Source organism: Cricetulus griseus, chromosome 7 (genome assembly GCF_003668045.3).
Source record: "Cricetulus griseus strain 17A/GY chromosome 7, alternate assembly CriGri-PICRH-1.0, whole genome shotgun sequence".
In the NCBI taxonomy this organism is placed as follows: Eukaryota; Metazoa; Chordata; class Mammalia; order Rodentia; family Cricetidae; genus Cricetulus; species Cricetulus griseus.
The window spans coordinates 86,031,628-86,045,646 of NC_048600.1; the positions used below are offsets into that span (position 1 = coordinate 86,031,628).

Genomic DNA, 14,019 nt, shown 5'->3' on the forward strand with positions numbered 1-14,019 from the left:
TGTTGTAAAACCTTTCCCAATATGAAGAGAATTAAAAAACCTCAAGTTCTCTAGAAACAGGTTCTTGTCTTTCCTGCTGTCTGTGAAGGCACTCTGGCCAGCTCCAGCATGGTGAGCACGGCTCTGGCAGACCTTGCCCTTCTCCCTGATTCCTTCTGTCTTGCTATAAAACTATTAGATTACATTCCTAAAGCTAACCACCAAGGTCTATTCCATTATTTGGCCACTGAGGCTGACAACGAAGGTCCAGCTATCAAAGTATAGGACCTCTGGAAGAGCAGCAGTCAATGCTCTTAACCTCTGAGCCATCTCTCCAGCCCCTGTGTAGATATTTTCATTTCAGTCTATAGACCAAGAATAACCATACAGTGACCTGTCTCTATACCAGGAGTGACCATACAGTGACCTGTTTCAGATCCTTTTCCTTGGAAGGCAACTCCACATTCAGAACAGGTTTACATAAACTCTGACAAAACACAGTAAAATGCACTCTATTAATAATTACTCATCAGAATTATAACGTACCTTCTTAGTATGTTTAATTTTATGTGGACTTAATTTATCCAATTCTTCCTGGATTTCTTTTACCTGTTTTATGAAAAGGTGGAAATGAAATTTTTATTCCTGTCCATTGATCTTTCTTATAGAAAAAACAGACCTTGTTTTGTACAAATCCCTTATTAACTCAAATATAACCCTTATTAACTCATTACCCACACTCCCAAAACACTGAATGGTTTCCAGTTCAAAATTAATAGAGTTATCCTCAGTGTAAGAACTGAATATGAATCACAGATGGGCCAACTCACTAAGTCTTAACTACACTAAAGAGTTTTGCTTTCTGCTTGGCGTAGGGGCACATATCTTTGATCTCAGCACTAGGGAGGCAGAAACAGGTGGTTATGAGTTTTAAAAGCCAGCCAGGGTTGCACAGAAAGTCTTTCACACGCACCATATACATACACATACACCGGGGGTGGAGTGTGGGAGGAATTACCAAGCACCATTGAAGTCTTTAAGTAAAAATCTGACATGCTGGATTCATGTTTCAGAAAGATCTCAGCTAGGAATATATATAGCCCATGGCATAGCACTTGCCTAGAACAATCTCTGTGGCAATGGTGTAGAATGAGAAACAACACAGAATTCAAAAAGAATACACAAGAAAATTTTGGAATATAAAAATAAGTTAATAAAAACAAAATGGAATGTAATAAATTAATAATTTTTTAAAAATTTAACTATGGCATTTGCCTTTAAACAAAGTATGGGTTTTGGTTGAAGCTATAAAAACCAACATGTAACTTCAATGATCAGAAAAAATTTAAAGGTTTATTAATAAATAAAGAGCTGCCAGATGGTGGTAGCACACGCCTTTAATTCTAGTACTTGGGAGACAGAGGCAGGCAGATCTCTGTGAGTTCTAGGCCAGCCTGGTCTACAGAGCAAGTTCCAGGACAGCCAGAGCTACACAGAGAAACCCTGCCTGGAGGTGGGGGGGAGGGGGACGACGGGGGAATTAAAGTTAAAACTTTAAAGAAATATCCATCACAGACTCACTCACAAAAAATTCAATGCAAATGCCTGTTTACCAACCTTTAAATATTTCCTGAAAGACAACAGTCTTCATTCTACCATGAAATAAAGAATAACCATGTTATTCTCTAAGACAGATGGGAAAGTCCCTTTAAGACTCAGGCTCATATGTACAAGCACTTTTTCAGAAGGAGGAATGGCTTTTAGCAGATTCAGTAGCCTATGCCCCCAAAGTCAAAAACAACTGTTTAAGGACCCTAATCATATGAACATCTCTCTCTCTCTCTCTCTCTCTCTCTCTCTCTCTCTCTCTCACACACACACACACACACACACACACACACACACACAAATTACTTGTCCATAAGTTTAGGGAATTAAGCCTGAAAATTCATTAGAATTTATGCAGGGCCCTTTGCGCTCATCTTTCTGTGACAGAAGGAAAATTATAAGTCCCTAAGAAAGCCACATGCAGATCACCCACTGCTCCTCCCCTGGCTTTTCCACACCTGCTGCTGAAGAACATAGAGCATTCGAGCACAGCGCACAGCTTGCTCCTGTCTCCTCACTCGGATTCGATGCTCTTCATCCGGATCCAAAGCTTCTTCTAGTCTATCTGAAAGTATTTTCCCCATATTAGGTTAAAAACCACACAAAGAAACTCAAGGAAACTTTAATGGAGTAATAGCTGAGGCTCTCAGGTCTTACTAAGAAAACCTCCAACAGCCAAAGTTAAGACTAAGCAAGAGCCTGTGTACTGACTCAGGGACAGAAGGGCCAGGAAGTTGCTAGCAAGCTGTCCAGCACACCAGAATTCACTGAAACAAATCCCACTGCACTTCACTGTGAAGCATTCCTTACTGTCTCAAAATTCCTTTACACTGAGCCAAAATTCACAAAGCTTCCTCTACTTTCAAAAAAAAAAAAAAAAATCTTTACTGGACTATTTTCATGCTAAGTGAGATTATTTTACTTTCTTATCCTGAATCCAAATGAGAAATTCTTTCTCTAACACATTAAGATACAAGTGTTAAAATCATTTGAATGAATTTAAATCTAAGTCTTCATCTATGTATCAAGAAGTACACTCTTGTATACACTGGCTCCCCATATTTTTTAAAAGATCAGCTCAGACCATTTCTAGAAAGCTGCCCAGGGGAAATCCAGTTTATGCACTTCTTCTAGACCATTGTTTCCAAATATATTTATACAAATTCTTCTATAAAACTCTTAACAGGCCGGGCATTGGCGGCGCACACCTTTAATCCTAGCACTCGGGAGGCAGAGACAGGTGGTTCGAGGCCAGCCTGGTCTACCAAGCAAAGTTCCAGGACAGGCTCCAAAACAATACAGAAAAACTCTGTCTCGAAAAACCAATAATAATAATAATAATAATAATAATAATAATAATAATAATAACAATATAAAACAAACAAAAACTCTTAACAGACAATTTGATAGCAGCAATACTTTGCAAGTTTAAGTATATTCTGAATTTAATTTTCTCATTAAAATGTTACACATGAGAGAGTGGGGCTGGAGTGCAGCTTGGCGGTATAGCACTTGCCAAGTATGTGTGAGTTTAAGTTTTAGCACCAAATTTAAAAAAGAATCAAACAAGATTAAGGCAATTAGGCTGCTAAGGGCAAAACTTTGAAACCAGAAATTGCACATACAGGTAAGAGTCATAGGGGAACCTCTAAGCTAAATTATTACCACCTCTATTTGGGTCACACAGTGAGGAGAAAATGCACATTCACATACCTGTAAGAACAGAAACAGGAACTGGTTGAGGCAGGGGTTTTTAACTCTTCACCATCAAGGTGAGTCCAATGCAACCAGCTGGGCTTGGGAAGCACAACTACTGAATGCAGAAACTGAAACTATGTATTCACATGTCTTTTTAGTCATTTGCCTCAGTCAGGACATTGTTATTATAGTTACCAAGTATCTGAGATCCACTAAAATATTTACATAAAGGAAGGTAGACCAGGCCAGCCCTTCCCCCACAGAGCTTCCAAAGCTTGGTTCTAAAGGTACTGGTCTTAGGCCAGATAACTAGAGCAGGAGACCTGGGAGCTCTGTTCCCCAGTAGCCTACACCAACGGATATCATGGCAAACAAACCACAATACTTCTGAGGTGGTCTGTGGCACTGTTCTGGACCACCCATGATGTTCAATCATTACACAACATGCTCATTAGGAAGACTGGCTGTGTGTGTATGAGTTGGTTTTCTCAGGCAGCTGCATTTTTCTGTTTTAGATGTTCCTGGTTTGCCAACAAGCGGCAGTTTTTGTGTAGTTGGTTCCTAGGAATGAGCAGATGAATTTGTACATCTCTTTTTCCAGTCCTCTTGTCTCCTACCCAGCCACACCTCACTATGTAGTTTTATCTTGTATCAACCAACAGGTACTTTAAAAAGAATTACATTTTTTCTCCAACATGCATATATTTAGATGTCCACATTTTAATTAAACTTTAAATGCAAAATATAATTTTAGACAATATATTATCATAGTCTAATAGCTCCTTTTGCTACACAATTCCTCATGCCCCACTGTCTAACAGCTGGCTTACTTGTTGGCTATAGAAACCCTACTCTCTACTCTTGAATCTACTACTTCCCAAAGAAATGCAAGGGCAGTGAGATTATTGTGAAATTAGTACTTCTTCCCTTTGACCCTGCGGTCAGATATGAAGTGGGTTTATCTACAATATACATATCTTATGGTCTTTTAAAGCAAATTAAACATCATTTTTGACAGAAGCACTTCTGTATTCACAAGGAAAATATCATAAGATGCTTTGTACACAGGTATTAGATGTCAGGCAGTGAGAGTGGACAGAGCCCAGGTCAGTCTCCAAGCCTAACTCTTTTATAGTGGTTGTTCAGTTCTACTGAACCAACCAGTTCATAGGAGGCAGCAGAACTTGGTAGTGTGTATGTTGGAAGAAGGGTCCCCAAAATGAATGCATTTGAATTATCCCACACCATGGCATCTCATCAAATGAAGAATTGGGTTTTTCTCACCTTTTTTAGTTACTGCTTCTATTTTATGGATACAACTGCTCAATTCCTTTCGGAGTCGTTGAACTTCTAGCAGGCTTTTCTGTTCCCATAGGTTTTTGTGCTCCTCTATTTTGGGTTGTGGCTGAAGTCCTGGATCATGGGTAGGTGGTGAATTTGGCACAGGAAGATCCGATCGTCCTGGATGAGATGCATATATATAAACCTTGGCACCCGAACTGGAAATGTCTACTTTGGATGGTTGATGGCTGCTATGACAGACATCCTGACTCTTTAAGTCCTTCTTTTCCACCTTGACATGTACACATTTGTGAGCGTTATGGGAATGACTTCTGAGATGATCTTTCATGTGTTCTTCAAACTGTCTTCGTTTTACATCTCTTTTGGCTAGGTGGACAGCATAGCTAAGCCTTTCTTCTGATACGACAGAAAATGAGACAGAACTGCTTAGATCATTTCCGTCTCTAAAATCCAAGTCTTTAGAATGATACAATTCATTATATGAGTGCTTCAGTTTTTCAATTTTAATTGCATGTGGACAAGAGTATCGGACTGCCAAGTTGCTGGGATGTGTAGGAACATTCCTATTAAACTGCAGCTGGTTTAAGAAATATAAGTAAGCTCTCATTAGAAAGATGACATATTGCACAGCTGATACACATACACATACATACATACATACATACATACATACATACACACACACACACACACACACACACACACACACACACACCAGTTCCTAATATTTTACCCAGAAGACTGTCTGTATATAAAGATATTTTTCTGGTGTGCCCATGGAACCAGTCACCTGCATACACCGCATACAAGGTTCTGTACTAAGTCATTTAGTCCTGCAGTCTTCCACCTGCTAACAGTAGCATACTGGTCCTCCTGCAAAGCCTGCCCTACAATGCTTCATGCAACCAGTAAGTTCTTCAACTCCCAACTATAGATCTGTCCTGTTTCAAGATGTTGAAGTCTAGTAAGACACAAAGATCCTGGATTAGAGCATTCCTAGAAACAGCCCCACAGGCACATACCACACAGCAGACCTAAGCCACTGTTGCTAGCCCTAGGTCCTCCCCAGATTTTCATCTGGTCATTGGACACACCTTTTACCCTGCACCCATAAAAGTACCTTGTTCTAAAAGTCCAGTTACCCAGGCTTAAGAAGATTTAGGTTCTTACCAGATTCATCATATAGGTAGACCTTATGATTCTCTATATTTAAACATAAACATGCTCCCACATTCCTGATGGTTTTTTTTTGTTGTTGTTTTTTGTTTTTTGTTTTCCGAGACAGGGTTTCTCTGTGTCTTTGGAGGCTGTCCTGGAACTAGCTCTTGTAGACCAGGCTGGTCTCGAACTCACAGAGATCCACCTGCCTCTGCCTCCCGAGTGCTGGGATTAAAGGCATGAGCCACCAACATCTGGCTCCTGATGGTTTTTAAGACGACTTTACAGCTGCATTTTCTAATCTTCAAAACCTAGCCTTTTAAGCTAAGCTACAACTACATTAAACAGATTGTTCTAGTTTTTCCACTAACAGGTACATTATTAGTATAGGGTTGTCTTTAGGATTTTATTTTGCTTTGTTTTTCTGCTTTTACATTATTTCCTTAGGTTAAGTAAGGTGCTCTAGGATTACCAGACCATGAGAAATAAATAGTTTTATGACTTTAAAACATAAAAGGGGTCTACCTATGAAAGGCAAGTAAAAGAATCCATGTTGTTGAATTCAGTAGACCCAATCTCATGGTACCTTCATTGGGAGACCTCCCAACACTCACAATAAATGTGCTCAAATAATCGCATGTATATAAAACTTCAGGAACTTTTTTGGGAGAGATGGGTGATAAAGCAGGAGTAGGAACAATTCACTAAGTAGAAAATAACAACAACAACAAAAGAAAACCAGAAAGATATAGATTTAAAAAGAAAAAAAATGTTAGGGCTGGAGAGATGGCTCAGCAGTTAAGAGCACTGGTTGCTCTTCCAGAGAACCTGGGTTCAATTCCCAGCACTCACATGGTGGCTCACAACCATCTGTAGTGAGATCTGGTGCTCTCTTCTAGCCTATAGGCATACATGCAGACAGAACAGGGCATACATAATAAATAAATAAATCTAGGAAGAAAGAAAGAAAGAGCCGGGCGTTGGTGGCGCACGCCTTTAATCCCAGCACTCGGGAGGCAGAGGCAGGCGGATCTCTGTGAGTTCGAGACCAGCCTGGTCTACAAGAGCTAGTTCCAGGAAAGGCTCCAAAGCTACACAGAGAAACCCAGTCTCAAAAAAAAAAAAAAAAAAAGGAAGAGAGAGAGAGAGAGAGACAGAGAGAGAGAGAGACAGAGAGAAAGAAAGAAGTAAAGGAAGGAAGAAAGGAAGGAAAGAAGGAAGGGAGAGAGAGAAGGAAGGAGAGAAAGAAAGAAAAAAGAAAGAGAGAGAGAGAGAAAGAAAGAAGGAAAAAAATAAAGAAAGAAATTTCTTAGCTGGGCATTGGTGGTACACATCTTTAATCCCAGTATTCAGGAGGCAGAGGCAGGTGGATCTCTGAGTTCAAGGCCAGCCTGGTCTACATAGTAAGTTGCAGGACATCCAGGGCTACACAGTGAAACCCTGTCTCAAAAGAAACAAAAAAATAAAAGAATTTTCTTTTAAAATTTCTCCCTGGTTAAGAACCAACAAATACACAAACACACAAATATAAAGCCCCAATAAAAAAGATCAAAGAACTAGAAGAAAATATTTGCAAGTATAAAGGGCTCCTTAACTGATATTAAAAAAAGAAACCACAGGGAGCTGGAGAGATGGCTTGGCAGTGATGTGTGCTTAGTGTTCTTCCAGAGGACCTAGATTCAGTTCCAGTTGCCAGCAAGATGGAGGACTCTCAGCTGCCAGCTGCCTGCATGCTGCCATGATCCCACATGATGCTAATGGACTGAACCTCTGAAACTATAAGCCAGCCCCAATGAAATGCTTCCCTTTGTAAGAAGAGTTAGTGTGGTCATGGTGTTTCTTCACAGCAAGAAAACCCTAACTAAGACAGACATACTCCCAACAATACACATATAAAGGCTTACTTACTATTACATGGTTTGTTACTGCCAGTTACTGAAATCAACCTACATGTCTACATAGGGTTGGCCATGGAATAAATTTTGGGACAGCTGCAGAATAGAGTGCTAGAAATGTAAGACATGAGGACATCTTTAGAAACAGCACTAGGAACTGGTGTGGGAGATTTCTCAGAAAAAAAAGAAGGAAGAGTATTATCAAGAAAAGATAACACCAAAAGAATATGTGCACGCATCTGGGCCTTAGGACAGAAAGAAAGTGACAAAGAAAAATGGAGGTTAATGAGATGGGTTATTCATAGGATGTGAATGGGAACAAGATGGAAAGAATAAAAGAAAACCGGGTGGAGAACAATGCTGCCCTGAATAAACCTGTTTGCACAGGTTTATAATGGAACCATGTGAATGCTTCACAAACACAAGGGAGGGAGGGGTGAGGGGATATAGCTCCATAAAGATAATGGAAAACCCTAGAAAAGAATACCAACAGAAAACAGTGAACCAAAATCAATTACACTAAAAAATGAGTGGGAAAAAATTTAACCTATAACTTTTGAACATAGTATTTGAACTATCCATCATTGGGCCTAGACACCCAAAATACTTTAACCAAGTACTGAACTCTTACTTTTCATACAACTGAAGACTGAGCAATTAAATAGCTATTTGTGGGTAATCGGTTCCAGGGTTCACACTGTAGCCTGGAGGGATCCAGCGCCCACCCTCTTCTATCCTCTAAAAGTAACTTTGCACACACATATGCACATACACTCAGAAACACACACACATAAGTTTTGGGTTTTTTAAAGTTATTTTCTTAAGTGTGATAATAGTACAATTAGGTAAGAGAGTTCATTTTTAAAGTGTTCTGAAATTTTTTTTTTAAAAAAAAGCATCATGTTTGTAGCTTTCTTTGGTATGCTTATACATAAACCTTAGAGACAGATGGTTGAGCAGACACAAATCAGCAAATTATTAACAACTGCTGAATCTAGAAAATGGCACAAAATGTTCAATGTCTTTTTATTTTTCAACTTTTCTTTATGTTTTATAATGTTTTGTAGCCAGGCATTGGTGATGAATGCCTTTAATCCCAGCACTTGGGAGGCAGAGGCAGGTAGATCTCTGTGAGTTCGAGGCCAGCCTGGTCTCCAGAGCGAGTGCCAGGACAGGCTCTAAAGCTACACAGAGAAACCCAGTCTCAAAACAAAACAAAACAAAACAAAAGTTTTGTAATAAATATCCAAAGGAAAACAGTAAAACAACCTGGGGCTGAAGATTCCTGAGGTCACTCCTCCCATTTAGTTGGATACCGGATGCTAGGTGAACACAGGTAGAAGCTGGCTGGCTTGGTCCCATCACATCAGGTGGTGAAGAACAGTGATCACAGAGTAATCAGGCAAATCTCCCTTAAATTAAACATGTCTAAAGTTAAACAGCGCCACAATCTTCAAAAACCAGATGAAGCAACCCACAATCCCATGCAGAGTTATGTAGCAGCATTCCAGAGTGAACCTACAGTAAACTCATGCAAGAATAACGGCTTAGAAAGAGGTTTATGTCTTATATTTATTAAAGCAACCACTTTTGACATTCTCATTTTCAAAAGAATAGGGAGCTACTATTTTAATGATAGTCCCTCAGACCATTTTCACTTCAAATCTCAAGAGTCTACAGTAAGACATTAGTTCTTTTATGATAAACTATTGTTGTGATTAGACAGTTTCATGGACATGTTCTACTTGCATAGATCCTAATGGCTGGTCAAAAAAGCACAATGTATTCCTCTGTTAAGTAGCTCAGATAAAATTCTGAGTGACTCTAAGTAAAGCTGGGGTTTAACCAGTGGAACGAACGGGCTCTCTAGGTGTTTAGTTCCCCCATCATCTATACCCTATATACATTCGCAGGGAGCTCACGGCTACTGAAGAATCTAGATGTTTAGTGCACCATCATCCACACCCTGTATACATTGGCAGTGAGCCCACAGCTACTGAAGAATCGAGAAAGCTGTAAGAACCCCACCCTCGTTCTTCTATTCTGAAGATACTGAACATACTTGAATGGCCCTACCATTCAAGGGTTAACCATGTCCTCACACATAGTTATTTACCTATTTCAAAGTCTGTGTCTCAGCTTTCCAGCTGAACAAGGATCCTTGAGACTTGAGGGCTTTGTCACTCTTGTATTTCCCAAAATCAGTACTTGTACACAGTAAACAATTTAACTCAACATGGTTGTGTTGAACAATTTTCTGAGAAATTATAAGTTTTAAGTACACCGAAGAATTTGTTCTCTCAAAGAATCCTATAGTAAATCAACTAGGAAATTCAAGGTTAAGAGAGAAAAAAAGCTAGCTTAAATTAAAAAAAAAAAATAAATCCAAAGTTTGGACTGGATCCTCTTAAAGGCAGATGCATTTGAAGGAACATAGGGCAGCTGTACACAACTCCTTGTTTCTAAGACTACAGAGACATGATCCAAGAGGCAGACAGGAGGCACACAAGTAAGGCAATGCCAGCTGGCGTGCGAGTATCACAGGGCTGAAGCCACAGCATGAGCTGCAGAGTTGGGGCTGTACACCTTAAGTCATCAATCACACACACATTCACACACAAGTCAGGGACACCCACCCCACCATTCCCTATACAAAGTCCTGGGATAGCCCTCTCCTTGCAATGCATTCCCCATCTTTCCAGAAGTCTCCCCACACCTGTTTCCCTGCACACCTGTTGCCACAAAGTATCTCTCCAGGAATCATGAGATTCCCTACAACTAATCTGTTTTTTTCACTTATACCCAAGACAAATCATTCCCCAACCTCTTCCCTCCCAAGAATCCCAGGACAATTTCCAATTTGCTTTACACAAAGCTACTGGCAGGTGCCCCTCAATCCACCCTCCCTCCTCTCTCCCAAATCCTTCACTCTCTCTCTAGCTTCAGGAACTCCTCCCACAGCTCTGCCCCCATTCCCCTGCAGATTATCTCTGAAATGGCCAAGGCCTATTTCCTCCCTTGAAACTGAAGGCACAGTTGTTCTCATTGCAGATACTCTGGGAATATTCTCATAGATTGTTGCCTCCCCCACAGATCTTGGACTGCCCCACATCCTGGCACCAAGCTCATGGGTGTAAGACATCCCCACAGCCTGGCCCCTCCCTGAAAGTCCCAGGATCTCTCTACTCCCTGTTTCCTCCCCTGATGCCCTTACTTCCTCAGTGGGCTGTCTCCTAACCACTGTCAGGTCAGAGACACCTCCATTTGCCTCCTCTCCAGGGCAGCCAGTCATCCACACTGCCGCAGGAACACGTCCGACCCCAACAGCTGCAAGCATCCCTTGATGCAATGTCCCCCTCACTACCTCAGGAACTGTCCCACTGTGTCCCCTCCACAGATCAGAGACACCTTCAGAGCCTGCCTCCATCTCAGGTTTAGGGACTCTGGCAGCAGTTGGCAAATCAGTCATTTGTCTTCTTTGCCAAAACCCCAAGCTTTCTCCACAGGCACTATCCACCACCCTGTGAGGCCCACAGAGCCCAGAAGCTGTGGGCACTCCCATAGTGGCAAATCTAGCAGCCACAGGCATCGAGGCAGACTGTCTTCTTTGTAAACCCTCAGCTAGTGTCTCATCACCCATGGCCTCAGGGAGCCCCACAGTCATGGATACCCCTGTAGGTGGCCTACCTTCTGCTAAGTCTGAGACTCTCCTAGAGCTAACATGCTCCCACACAGAACTAGATGTCCCGGCAGCCACACCCACACCAAAAGGGGATACCCCTGCAGTCACAGGTATATCTACAGTTAGTCTCCTTCCTGACAAGCCTGAGAAACCTCCAGATCCAGGCTCTACTGCCAGAAAATCAGGTATCTCAGGAAACATGGGAACCCCACCAGCTTGTCTCCTTCCCTGAGAACCTGAGAGAGTCCTAGACTCAGTATCCTCTACCACAGAAGAACACTCTTCAGGAACCATGGGCCTCCCCAAAGTAACATGAGTCCCTCCCTGCAGGTTCACAGCATCCACAGGGCTGCTTTCCTGACACACCCACAAGGCAGCAGGTACACCCAGAGCTGAGGGTACTCTTTCTGTGGCATACCTGTGTTTTGGCATCACAACTGTCTCAAACACCCCCACAGCCTGCCTCCTCCCACACGGACATGCGAGAGCTCCATAACTGGCATCCTGATCCACAGTCCCGGGGATCCCTAAAGCGTCAGGCCCCTGGGTCTCATGCTGCCTCATGACCTGCCTTCTTTCCTGCAGGCTTAGATTCCCACTGTGTGTCTCCTCCATAACTGGCCCTGGTAATGCCTCAGCCAGAGGGGCCTCTAGAGCCTGCTGCCTCGCCCACAGGCCCGAAACATCATAGCTGGCTTCTTCTCCCCTGTCTCCTGACACCACCACAGGCTGCAAGCCGGGGAGCTGTCCTGTTCCCCACAGTCCTGGAACACCTGCTTCATCTGCCTCCTTTCCCAAAGCCCTGGGTGCTCCCATTGCCTGTTCTATGCCCCACAGGCCCTGGGCACCTTGAGAACCTGCCTCTAGCTCCTCAGCCTGGGCAGCTCCCCATGACCCAGGGTCACCTCCACATCTAGCTCCCTCTTCTCTAGCACAAGGCACTCCTACCATCTGTCCCATAGCCCTCAGGCCAGGAATACACCTAGAACCCATATCTTCCACCTCTTGTCCCCTTTGCCACAACCCTGGGGGCCCCTGAGAGGTAGTTTCATCTTCTGCAGCCCTGGGTAGTACCATCAAGGTATCAGGGGGCCCTACAATTTGCCCCCTTTCCCGTAACATATGCCCGTACACAGCTTCTTCTGCCAGAGCCCCAGAAACCTGCACAGACTGCCCTCCCCAACATGGACCTGGGTTATCCCCACATTCCCTCACTTCTCCAGGTCGGGACCTTCTCACAGCCTCAGACCATCCAATGGCCACAGGAACCCCCCCAGTTTGTCTTTCTTCCCAAGGGCCTGAGGCAGTGCAGCCTATCTTCTCCACTACCGCAGGTCTACCCACAGCAGGAGACGTCTTCCCAGCTTGTCCCTGCCTACAGAAGATGGAGAGTCTCTCACAACCTGCCCCTATTCCCCTAGCTGAGGGTAGTCCGGAGGCCCGGGGGAATGCCCTAGCATGTCCTCTCACCCAGGGTCCTGTGACACCACCTCGGCTGGTCTCTACCCAGGAAGCTTGCCCGGGAACACCCTTTTCGACTGGGCCCTCTCCCTCAGGAACAGGAAGGAGCTCCACTCTGCTTCCTTCCCAGCATCCTGAAGCTACCCGCATAGCCTGCACCTTCAGCCACAGTTCCAGGATGCTCTCATGGCCAAGTGTTCCTGGTCGACCTTTTCTCTCACAGCTTGGTGGACTACTACCGTCTGGCTCCTCCTTCCCAGATCTGGTCACCCACACAGACCCAGCAGGCCCAGTCACCTCCGGCTCACCCACAGCCCCGTTCACCCACACTGCCCTGGGGTCCATTGCTGCCTCAACTGAGCCTGCAGTCCCAGGTGTCGCAAAGGCCTTGTTCATCCCAGGGAGCACCGCTCGTCTCCTCCTCAAAGGCCGCCGACCATCGTGCAGCCTCCCTACGCTTGCACGGCGCATCCGCCGCACCGAAGACTTTGCCCGGCGCCTTACTCCATAGCCTCGGGACATCCTTGCACCCCACCTCCTTGCCCACGGGGCCCGAACACGCCGCCGCGACCTGCTGGCCACCACGCAACGAGCCGGCATCTTCGCTTCCAGCCTACACCTGCGCAGCTCGGGCAAGGGCCCCGAGGCCCACCGCCGGGCTCGCAGCTCCCGGACTATTCCTTTCCCCAACGCAACCTCGGGCTTTGCACCTGTTCCCCTAGACAGCGTGCCCCGTACACACACTCACAGCACTCGGATCCGGCCCTCGCTGCCTTTCAGCCTCCTAGCTCTCTCCGTGCCCCCGCCCAGTCCCGGACACCGCCCCCAGCCCCGGCCCCCCTAAAGCCTGACGAATGGAAAGGTAAATTGGAGGGGAGGAGCTGCAAGACAAGCCCGGGGCAAGGGCTCCTCTCGCTTGTCCCCCCCCCGTCTGCCTAAAGCAGCTTCCCAGAATTCCCCCAGCTCCCGCCCGAGCCCACCTGGCCTGGGCGAGGCGCGGCGACCAGAAGGCGGATAGGCAACTCCGAGCTAGGCCTAGCTTCCGGCCTCTCGCCCAGTCGCCATGGCAACAGGAGCGTGGCCGCTTGGGGACCGTTGAGTTTCCTGAGCCATTTGAGGATCAAGGTGTTGTACCGCGAACAGTTTTGTAGTCACTGCCCATAAGGCCAAGGTGGGGACCAGACCAGGTCAGAAGTGTAGATGTCAGAAGGGAGTTGGCGCCAAAAAGAAACTCCA

The 14,019-nt window shown here is 44.6% G+C and overlaps 1 protein-coding gene across 12 annotated transcripts in view; it reads right to left on the bottom strand.

The window, feature by feature from the left end:
- Window positions 1–13,982, bottom strand: part of Kiaa0753 (KIAA0753 ortholog) — a 51,653-nt gene extending 37,671 nt beyond the window's left edge. For 2 of the 12 annotated variants that reach the window (XM_027426837.2, XM_027426834.2), the window contains exons 1-5: window positions 9,757–10,464; window positions 8,910–9,052; window positions 4,570–5,164; window positions 2,046–2,152; window positions 526–588 (exon numbers count right to left, since the gene is read on the bottom strand). In XM_027426837.2, coding sequence (XP_027282638.1) covers window positions 526–588; window positions 2,046–2,152; window positions 4,570–5,164; window positions 8,910–9,002 — 858 coding nt within the window. In that variant the 5' untranslated portion in view covers window positions 9,003–9,052; window positions 9,757–10,464. Of the gene's footprint in view, window positions 1–525; window positions 589–1,596; window positions 1,632–2,045; window positions 2,153–3,300; window positions 3,847–4,569; window positions 5,165–8,909; window positions 9,053–9,756; window positions 10,469–13,531; window positions 13,592–13,763 lie in introns of those variants that run through there. The other 10 variants (XR_004770694.1, XR_003487285.2, XM_027426835.2 and 7 more) reach the window with 10 other exon arrangements.
- Window positions 13,983–14,019: the final 37 nt, after the last annotated feature.